The sequence below is a fragment of the Jaculus jaculus genome, chromosome 6, assembly GCF_020740685.1.
Source record: "Jaculus jaculus isolate mJacJac1 chromosome 6, mJacJac1.mat.Y.cur, whole genome shotgun sequence".
Taxonomy (NCBI): Eukaryota; Metazoa; Chordata; class Mammalia; order Rodentia; family Dipodidae; genus Jaculus; species Jaculus jaculus.
Window position 1 is genome coordinate 3,038,900 of NC_059107.1, and position 10,263 is coordinate 3,049,162.

Consider the following 10,263-nt stretch of genomic DNA (forward strand, 5'->3'; position numbering starts at 1 on the left):
ATGAGACACCACACTCAGCCATCTGTCCTTTTAAAATTGCAAAAGAACCAAATAGAAATCACTTATTTCCTAAAATTTTATAAAGAATTTTAATACACGAACATACTGAAACTTGATTATAATCCCCTCCCAATACCCCTTTTTTGTCTCCGCTCCTCACCCCATTGCACTGAACCCCTCGTCCTTCCAGTAGTCCTTTCCCTATTTCGATGTCTCACTTTTCTTGTCTTCTTCCACCATTGGGGTGGTAATTTTAATGGGCTCAATATTGTGTAGGCCCTATGGAGAGAACACCATCCACTGGGAGGTCACGAATGTGTGGATCTCTGTCTCACCATCCACTGTGAGGGCATAATGTATGGATCTCTGTCTCACCATCCACTGTGAGGGCATAATGTATGGATCTCTGTCTCACCATCCATCGTGAGGATACAAATGTATGGGCTCTGTCACAACATCCACTGTGAGGTCACGAATGTATGGATCTCTGTCTCACCATCCACTGTGAGATCACGAATGTATGGATTTCTGTCTCACCATCCAGTGTGAGGTCACGAATGTATGGATTTCTGTCTCACCATCCAGTGTGAGGTCACGAATGTGTGCATCTCTGTCTCACCATCCACTGTGAGGTCACGAATGTGTGCTGTGCCTCAGGATACTTCTACCTACCCTGCGCCTCTTACAGTCTCCCTGCCCCCTTCCACAATAGTCTCTGAGCCTTGACAGGTCTGTTGGCAGTTTGGTTTAGTGTGTAGTTCTCTGTATTTCTGCTTCTATGCATTTTGATTCACCGTGGGGTCTGTTGCCTTTTCCCTTGCACTGGTTTTCAGGCCAGCATTGGGAGCATTGCTTTCCATGAGGATAATTCTACTGTTATGGAGTAGCCTGTCTACCAAGACTGTCACATACAGTAGAATAAGATATTCAGGCAAAGGATTATGTAGATAATTTACAGGAAAGTAAGCAGAAGACAGTGGTGTTTAATGGAGAGCTGATAGGTCAATAGACACTAGTCTCTTGTCACAGTGGCCCCAAGGGACTGCCCTTCCTTTTGCTCAGATATCAGCCGAGAGAGGGCGGATTCTCTGCCCCCAAAGGAAGCCAGAGGGTGCTCACTTCTCCCCTCTTTCTTAGTCTGCAGGCTTTTTGGCAGCTGGAAGCCCGCATGGCAGCAGGGGGCAGCAGCATCCCATCTCGAAGCCCAGAAGCCGCACAAGGAAGGCCCGGCCACTCTCCTCTCCACGTCCAAGGTGCCTCTTCAGCAAAGTATTTTACAGTGGTCAACAGGAATTCTGTTTATACTTTTATCTTAGCTTAAACATATAGTTATTTTTTTATTAGGACTGCAAGATGCGGGAACTTATCTGCTCTTTACCAAAACTTTTAAAATTTCAGAAAAATAGAACAAAGGAAAAATTGACCAAAAGGCAATTACCTAAGGAAGGGCCTGGCCAAACTCACCCCACAGTTCAAACCCTCCTGCTGCAGGACGGAGCTATGCTCTTCCCCCTCTACCTTGAACCCCCACTGAGTCAATGAAGCAAATGTGTTGAGGACCCCCCCATGTCCCCCCCATTCAGAGGCAGGGGTTGACAGGACACAGGTCAGCTTCACAGCGTCAGGGCTACTTCATTACAGCCTGAAAGGAGCTGCCGCCCACCAGGAGTGGTGTCCCGGGAGCTTGGGCGAGGACAGGTGCGGAGAGTAGTCGGATGGACAGCACTGGGGAGCACAGGTTTAGAGCTGTAGCAGTGTGGGGTAAACTGAGGCACAGAAGTCCAAGCATTTGAGCCACTCAGTGGGACGAAGACCAGGTAATCAAGATGGAGGCAGGTCCCCTTTGTGTCTCATTTGGTTCCTTTCCCTATTCCCTCTTCCTTGCGCCCTGCCTGTAGAGATGGGGACAAGGGATGGCAAAGCCTGGGCTTGGGACATTGCTCAGTGGTCAACGGCACTCGCTTGAATGGCAAGGCCTGAGGCTTGGTGAAGTAGGGAGAGAAAGGTTGGGCTGGGGCCCTGCAGACATTGTTTCACCCCAGCATGACAGAGCCAGAACAAAGGGAAAGAGATGTGGGTGGAAGCCCCGTTCAACAGAGTGGGGGGAACATGGAGGTGGGCAGGGGAGAGTGTCAGGGTGAAGGACCCCATGTGTCCTCACAGAGTGAGTGAGCTCCGGTTTCCCCTTGAAAACTTCAAGTCAGGCTCACAGAGATGGAGATGGGTCTGGCAAAGTTTCTGTCGCCTGAGCAGAAAGACCCCACAGTGACCTGAGGAAGTTTAAGGTAGCAAGGCACAGAGAAATGAAGAAACTGCCATGACAGAGCTTCCGAATTCCTCAGCCACACTTCTGCTAAAGCACAAGAATCCCAGATCCCTCCCTGGGGACTCTTCTTGCCTGGATTTGGGCCCAATACCTTGTCATGTCACAGCCTCCCACTTCTAGCCAAGAATTTAACTCCGCCCCACATCCGTTCCCCTAACCATGCCCGCATTTACTGCTAGAAACCTCTATGTGTCCTTCAGCTCCCTTTTATATACCCAGCACTGCCCCCCATTAGGTGGACCTCTGGGGCCCGGCTCTGCCCCCTTGTCAAGCAGCTTCAGAGAGAACATGTAGTTCACTGCTGTCCCCACTGCCATGGGCAGCCACACGTCCTTTAGCACCCACCCAGTCACCCAAGGCCCCAGGCTCGCCTTCCGCCTGCAGCATGGGTCATGCCGTGACACTTTCCTGTCCCTCCCAAGTTCCCTCACTGTTCTCCAGGGCGCACAGATCCCTGCTTCGAGGTGTCCCCACCTCCCTCTCAGACAGAAGCCCTCAACCTTGACTGTGGCACTTTCTTCACACGTCCCTGCTGGGAGTGGGCCTCTGACAGGGGCGACTCAGGGACAGATAAGAGCATTCAGATCTGGCATGGGATGGCGATTTTCATCCCTTCCTCTATCTATGATCACATACTGTGACATATTCCGTGTCCTGACCTCACCCCATGGGCTGGGCTGGGGTCCTCCTAAACTCGGGTGATTCAAACGTTGGTCAGCCCCTGTGAGCCTTCGTCAGAGCTTTGCTCCTGGGATCACAGGGTAGGCAAACTGTCTGTGGGCCATGTGTTATCTGTTAAAGGCGATTTCCCTGCCCTCCTTGGGTTAAGGGCACTCTTGTTCTTCTTACAGAGCATGGCTCCGAGCCCCTGGCAGCCTAGGACCGCTTTAGAGCAGTGGGCAGGGCTGGAGAGGATGGCACCTGGTGCTCCCCTTTGAGGGTGGGAGTGGCTCAGCCCCATGTGGTCAGCTGAGGTCCCATGCATATCTAGCTGGCCAGGCTGCCTTTGCCCCCTGAGGCTGCATGTGCAGAAGTATGAGGGAACTCAGGGGCTGTCACCATCAAGGGTGACTTAATATACTTCCACCCTCGACTCAGGGAGACAAAGGCTCTGAGACTGGCAAAGACCCTGCGATAGCTTCTCTCTCATTGACAGGCTGGGAGACTGAGGCTGGAGTGGAGACACCCAGTTAGCCCAAACAGAAAACCAAAGCAGAAAATCTCCAATCATGCAGCTCTTGGCAATATTTAGGTAGCACCTTTAAAAAATGTTTTATTTATTTATTTGAGGGAGAAACAGGTAGAGAGTCAGAGATAGAGAGAAAGACACAGAGAGAGAGAGAGAGTGTGTGTGTGTGTGTGTGTGTGTGTGTGAGAGAGAGAGAGAGAGAGAGAGAGAGAGAGAGAGAGAGAGAGAGAGAGAATGGGTGTGCCAGGGCCTCCAGCCACTGCAAACGAACTCTAGGTGCGTGCATCCCCTTGTGCATCTGGCTTATGTGGGTCCTGGAGAATCGAACTGGGATCCTTTGGCTTTGCATGCAAACGTCTTAACTGCTAAGCCATCTCTCTGGCCCTAGGTAGCACCTTTATGTGCCAATCTTTATGGGCATCTCACAGCAAATAGCAGAGCTCTCCGTGCCCTAGCGGGGCTCAGGCTAGGAAAGTGCTCTGGGGCATGAAGTGGTCACGTCTGAAGGCAGGTCTGGGTCTTGGCCGTCAGCCCTGCGCTTATGACCAGCCAGGCTCCTTGCACTCAAGGAAGCACATGGGTGACTTGGCACATCCATAACTGGGATGTGGCCTGAGGGCATGGGCGTGTGAGTGTGTGTGTGTGTGTGTGTGTGAGTGTGAGTGTGTGAAGGAAAGCAGTTCTGAGCTGGTAGTCCAGGGCTGGGAGGAAACGTCCCTGCAGCCCCTTCCTGCTACCTGGAAGCACACTAAGCGCCCTTCCAATTCAGGGTCATCATGATCACCTCTGCTGGCCCCTCAGCCAGAATGGGGTTGGGGGTCCTCAGCCCTGTGTGGATTCTCTGGGGTGGTGTAGCAAGGAGCAGACGGTGATCTGTCCAGAGCTAGATCCAAGGCCAAGGCCTCCGGGACCTGAAGACCCCATAGGTCAGTGTTGTGCCTAGCCAGAAAAGGCCTCGTGGAGAGTCGGAGGGAGCCAAGGGACGTAGCACGTTCTTGGGAAAGCTCATTCCAGAACCCTGCTCTGCTGAGGGCAGAAAACAGCAACTGCCACTTCCATTCTATCCCTGGTGTGAGCCCGGCTGCTGATCCTCCCGGATGGGCTAAGGACCCAGGCAGGGATTCGGGGGTAGGGCAGTTCCCGGCCCTGGAGAGAGCCCTGGGCAAGCAAGGGGTCCAGGTAGGGAAGGGCACAGTGGTAAGAGGGCCTGGTGTTTCCTTGGGGGTGTGACCCCACAGGGCTCATCCACCTGAGTGGGCCTGCTGTAGATGTCAGGTCCTAGGGCAAGAGTGAGGAGCTCCAGGGACAGGGAAGGAAGCCAGCTGGAAGGTCTCATTGCTTCAAGAGTTGGCATCCCTGGGCACTAACAGCTGACTCCATGCAGCTCTGCTGGTGTCTGGGATGCCCCTCTTTGCCAGAGACTTTCTAGTGTCTGGTCCTGAGCTCTGGACCCACACAGCCACGGCTAACCAAGTATTCCTGGAGGTCCCTTGGCCTTTCTCTTGCCACATCCAGTCTAGCCTGTTTGACACCCCAAACTTCATGCCATTTTGTGTCTTCTCCACTGAAGCCTGGTGCCCACCCAGCTGCTTGAGCCAGGCTGTGAGCTCCATAGCTGCCTCACCCGCCTCCTGTCCTGGCTGTCCTTGTCCCCTATCCCCACGGGACCACAGACGCAGCGCTCTCTGAGCACAAGGACGGAGCCCCACATGTTGCATACCCTTCCAGAGGCCTGGTTGGATGGATGCAGAGGCCACCCATAGCTGGACATTGGCTCCTCTCAGGTCCTCACAGACTGGTCAGGACTCAGCGATGCCAAAGGCCAGGGGACAGGCAGGGAGCAGGCAGGGGCAGAACTGGAGTTTGGCCAGGGTCCTCTGCCAGCTTTGGGCTTCTTCAGGGTGGAAAGATATCAAAGCTTACTTCTCCCGGGATGTTCTCCCTGTCAGGTTTCCTGGGATGGAGACTGTTTCCTCTGAGGAACAGTTAGCAGCTAACCAATTGTGTGGAGGAGGCAGTGGAGCCCAGGGGGCAGGCCCAGGCTATCTCAGAACCCGACGAGGCTGACTGGGGACAAGAGCCCAAGCCAGAGACACAGTAGCTGCTGGAGAAACTCTCCCTCAGCCCCCAGATGTCCCTGGGACAGTACAGGCCACTCTAGCCTTCCTCCAAGACAGGAGTGTCCCTTTACAGTGACCCTCAGGGCAACAAGTGTGATGGAACGACCCTTTGCTGGGCCAGCCCGGTGACCAGTATTTCCTGACTGACCCTGGAGATAGTGTAGGAATGGACACAAATTCAAACCCTGGCTTGGGTGCTCTCTTGCCCTGCGTGGCCATGGACAGTGTTCCTGTGCCTCAGACCCTGCGGGCAGCGTACAGGGCACTGGGCACAAGGAAGGGGGACCGTGTTATGTGGCCCCTGTGGATATCCCACAGATTGTGAACAGCGCTGAGGCTCCTTCCCTAAGCCCTGTGGTAACTTCCTCTTGTGATAGGGATCCCAGTGTGGTCACAAATGTCCATCCCTTCAGGGCCTGTGTGGCGGGACACTCCCGGGACACTCCTTCTAGAGGGTTTTCTCCAGGCCCTGTGAGCCGGAGGGCAACGAGGTCACACCGCCCACCTGGTCCTCACCCGATCCCTGCCGCAGCCCCCTGGGGCTCCTGACTCAGCCTGGCCGCACTGATGCTATCTGTTGCCGTTTCTTTTCCCACGTGCAATCTAGGAATGTCTGCCTATGTCACAGCCTCCACCCTGATGTCACCTCTCTGGGAGCAAGATGTGCATCTGCCCACGATCTGCACCCCCAAACCCTTAGGGCCTTGTCCTCTGTGCACTGACTTCCACACCTGCGGGCCGTGTCTCTGGCTTGTCGCACCTACTTTCCGTTCTTCCTGCCACTTCACAGGCTGCTGGCCCGTCGCTGATCGGGTCCCGCAAGGATGTCTCCAGTCCATCGCGCTCATTCTAGCCCTCAGCCTGCGTTCCCCAATAGTTCTCGTGATCTTGGCATCAGTTCTACGTGCAGTCGGAGGGCTTGCCCACCTGAGCCAAGCTGAAGCTCCTCCCTTGTGTGGGATCTCACTGGTCAAGGCTGAATTAGCTTCAGGGTCCCCAAAGCAGAGTGTCCAGCATGAGGTGTTTCTCTCATCTCAAACAGGCTCTTCCAGAGCCCCTCACAAAACAGGTAAAGTGTAGTGTACATGGGTGTACCCTTATGCAAAACCTCCTCTCTGAGATGCACCTGTGAACACAGACACAGGCCACCACACAGCACGCAGACACGCAGAGCTGAACCCGTGTGGCCCCACAGCCCTGTGGCCAGAGAACACCTTGCCTGGGCCAGCTTGAGTTAGATCCCCTGTGCAAACACACACTTGCGCTGTCTTCTCTAAAACCCATTGTGAAAATCAAACACTTGTTAGCCCCTCGAGAGCCTGAAGTTTCTCCAGAAGCAGTCCCTACTTCCACAGAGAGGCCTCTAGAGCTGGCGGGGAGCTGGCGTTGGGGCCATGTCGGAAAGTAACTCTGTAAGACCTCGCTAAGGAAGCCAGAAGCCCCTCTGTCTGGTAGAGGGCAGCTTTAGGGTTGTAGCCAGCCTTGGTGCTCCTGGTACTCTCTGGAGGTACAGGTAACAGTGGTGTGCCCACTTGGAAGGGACAAACAGAGGGCACTGAGGTTCACGTAGCTTGATGGAGGGGTCAATCAACAAGGTGGTGTCTGGGTCGTTAGTCAAACCACACCCCGCCACCTGTCTCTACCAGGAGCCCCAGCCCCCCGGCTGCAGCTTTAGGGTTCAACTGTAGACATCACCTGGGAAGACACCACGAAGACAACACACTGCTGTCTGGCTGAATGCTGAGCCCGGGGGGACCATTCCCTCTGCTCACAGGGCAGGGCGCTTTGGCTGAGTTGAGTTTGCCCAGGGCTCTAGGTCCTTAACCAGACTCTGTGAGAACTGTCACAGGACCGTGTCATTTGGCTGGACTCTTAAGGGGACAGTGAACAGGTTTGTGAGAGCTCCCCTCACATTCAAGCCTCGTAGCTTGGAGAAGGGGACAGTGCTGGGCTGGAATGGTCCACCAGGGTGGCCACTGCCCACCCCAAGGCCTCCTGGAATAGCAGGCAGGATGAGGAGCCGGGAGCAGGAGTGTCCTCCCGCATTTACTGTCCTCCAAGCTCCGCCCCGGCCACTCTAGGCCAGGAAGTCCATATTGGGCCAGAGGCCCCTCCAAAGGAGAGGACAGCCTCGGGAGGACTTGGCCTGCCCAGGCAGGGCTTGGAGAGCATTTAAGACAGCAGGCAGGTGGGCTGCCAGTTCTTGGAAAGGTTCATGAATGAAAACCCCCAAGCGTGACCACCTGGAGAAAGGCTCATGGGTCCCATGTGTAGCTGATAAGAGCCAGGAGATTCCACAGCCCAGGTAGTTCCCCCGCCTCCCTGGTGTTCTGTGGTCACCATTAATCATTTCCTCTAACTGTGTATATAAGAGCTCTTTGCCAGTGAGCCCAGTACTCAGAGAGAAAGGCTAAAGTCCTCAGGAGGATGTGGCTGCAGAACCTGCTTTTCCTGAGCACCGTGGTCTACAGCTTCTCAGCTCCCACCCGCTCTCCCAGCTCTGTCATTCAGCCCTGGAAACACGTGGCTGTCATCAAGGAAGCTCAGAGTCTTCTGAAAGGTAGTCATGACACGGCTGCTGTAATGGTGAGTGAGGGAGAACCTGGGCCACCCACTGGACCCAGCTTGGCTCTGTCTACCAGCTTGATAACCTGACATTTCCCTTTCTGCAGAGTGAAACCGTGGAGGTTGTCTCTGAAGACCTTATCTATGAGGTGAGATGACTTTCTCTAGCGTGCCTTTTCTGAGAGCCTCTGTTCTGAAGGGTCCCGTTTTAAGTGACCCCCTCACAGGGTTGTCTGCTTTTCCCAAGTCATCTGGCTGTCAGGAGGAGTGGACAGCATCTGGGTGCTCAAAAGGCCACTGGGCATGTCTCTGTGGCAGTCACGTGGGTCATTTTATCAGCTGAGCAGTTAAATCTGGGCTGAGCTAACAGTCAAAGGCGAGGGACCTGCAGAGAAAGATGGGACAGTGGGCGTTGTTTTAGGAGATGGGAATATGGGCTTGGGACACTCACTGTCACCTGTGACCAAGCGCTATGGAGACAGGAAGTTGATTAGAGGGGCAGAGGGGCTTCTAGAACAATACCTGATCACACAACAGCGAGGGCAATGCCCTACCCTGCCCCACTCCTCCTAGACAGATGGAGGGTAGAGAGTCTGCTTTCCTTCCTTCTTCTGAGTGTCAGTGTGAGGCAATGAGCTGCATTGGCTGAGGGTGGCCTGAGCCAAGGAGGGAGGAGGGCAGTTTAGTCAAGAACCCTCCCGCATCCCTTATGCCCTCGGTGGGAACAATGGAAGGGTGGCCTGGGCCCCCTGTGGGCTCTTGGTCTCCACACACTGAGGCATGGGCACTTCCCGCAGGAGCCCACGTGCGTGCAGACCCGCCTGAAGGTATTTCAGCGGGGCCTGAGGGGCAGCCTCATCGGGCTCAACGAGTCTCTGACCACCATAGCCAACCACTACCAGCAAAACTGCCCCCCCACCCGGGTGAGTACCCCCATCAGAGCGCTGAGCAAGAAGGTCTCAGTCTGGGAGGGTGGCATGGGTGAGGAGAGACATATGGCTCTGGCCACTCAAGGGTCCAGCACACAGGTTGTGAATCAATAGACGGGCCCTCCTGATCAGGGGCACCGAACCCCCAGGAGCTTAGCGAGGAGCTTTGAAGCCTACAGCTCCTCCCAGGGAGAGCTGCCAGTCCTTAGAAAACCCTAGGAAACCTGGGGCCTGCCCAAGGTGCAGAGGAAGTGCCAGGCCTCATGTGCTAATTCCCGCCAGGCCTTTGCTGTGGGGTGCCGTGCTACATGGAAACCAGAAGGGGTCTCCCTGAAATGGACAAGAGCCCCAGATACCTTTTTCTTCTTCCCGGAAGAGAACGAGGTCTGTGGCTCAGAGTCCAGGGAAGTCCTCAGGTGGGCTGTTTGGCCAAGAAGCAGTGTTACTGCCCTGACGCTGGGCCAGGGCTCTGTGGCTAGCTACGGTTGGCAGAGCTGTACCCACCGTGGATAGCCCACGCGGCGGCCGTGTTACCCGACTCCCTAGAATGGGCCTTCTGGCCCCAGTTCTTAGAGGCAAGAAAGAAATGACTGCTCCATCTCCTTGTCATCCACTCACCGGGACTCAAGTGTTGTTTTTTTTTTTTTTTCCTTTTTCTTTTTTTAACTCCAGGAAACTTCCTGTGAAACCCAGAATACCACCTTCAAAGCTTTCAAAAAGAACCTGAAGGACTTTCTGTTTGAAATTCCCCTTCACTGCTGGGATCCGGTCCAGGAATGAGACAGCCCAGGCCTGTCACGGAGCCAGCGCCTCCGATTGCTGCTACTGGCTCATCCCAGATGAGCCAAGAACTCAGGACATCCATCTTGAAGGGACAGAAGGGTGGACCACAGTCATGGGGAGGGGGGGGGGCAAGGGTGGTGACACAGACCTTCGTTAAGCATAGTGACCAAAATATAGGCCATGGAAGATGAGTGAGGGATATTTTATACTGATAGGGATTTGTAATATTTATTTATATATTTATATTTTAAACTATTTATTTATTTATTTATTTAAGCTCATATTTATTCACAATGTCTTACTGTAATAATAAATTATTAAAAGTCTGCTTTTATTATATGTTCAGTATTC

General features: G+C 54.1%; 1 protein-coding gene across 1 annotated transcript; it reads left to right on the forward strand.

Moving 5' to 3' along the window:
- Positions 1-8,062: 8,062 nt before the first annotated feature.
- Positions 8,063-9,909, forward strand: Csf2 (colony stimulating factor 2). The gene is made up of 4 exons (XM_004666579.2): positions 8,063-8,221; positions 8,308-8,349; positions 8,998-9,123; positions 9,802-9,909. The coding sequence occupies exons 1-4, from the start codon at positions 8,063-8,065 to the stop codon at positions 9,907-9,909; spliced, it is 435 nt and encodes a 144-aa protein (XP_004666636.1).
- The last annotated feature ends 354 nt before the right edge of the window (positions 9,910-10,263 follow it).

Excerpts from the sequence above, each read along its gene's own strand:
- Csf2 (XM_004666579.2), top strand. The coding sequence starts at position 8,063 with ATGTGGCTGCAGAACCTGCTTTTCCTGAGCACCGTGGTCTACAGCTTC. Across the intron at positions 8,222-8,307 it reads ATGACACGGCTGCTGTAATG|AGTGAAACCGTGGAGGTTGT; the intron begins GTGAGTGAGGGA and ends CCCTTTCTGCAG. Across the intron at positions 9,124-9,801 it reads AAAACTGCCCCCCCACCCGG|GAAACTTCCTGTGAAACCCA; the intron begins GTGAGTACCCCC and ends TTTTAACTCCAG.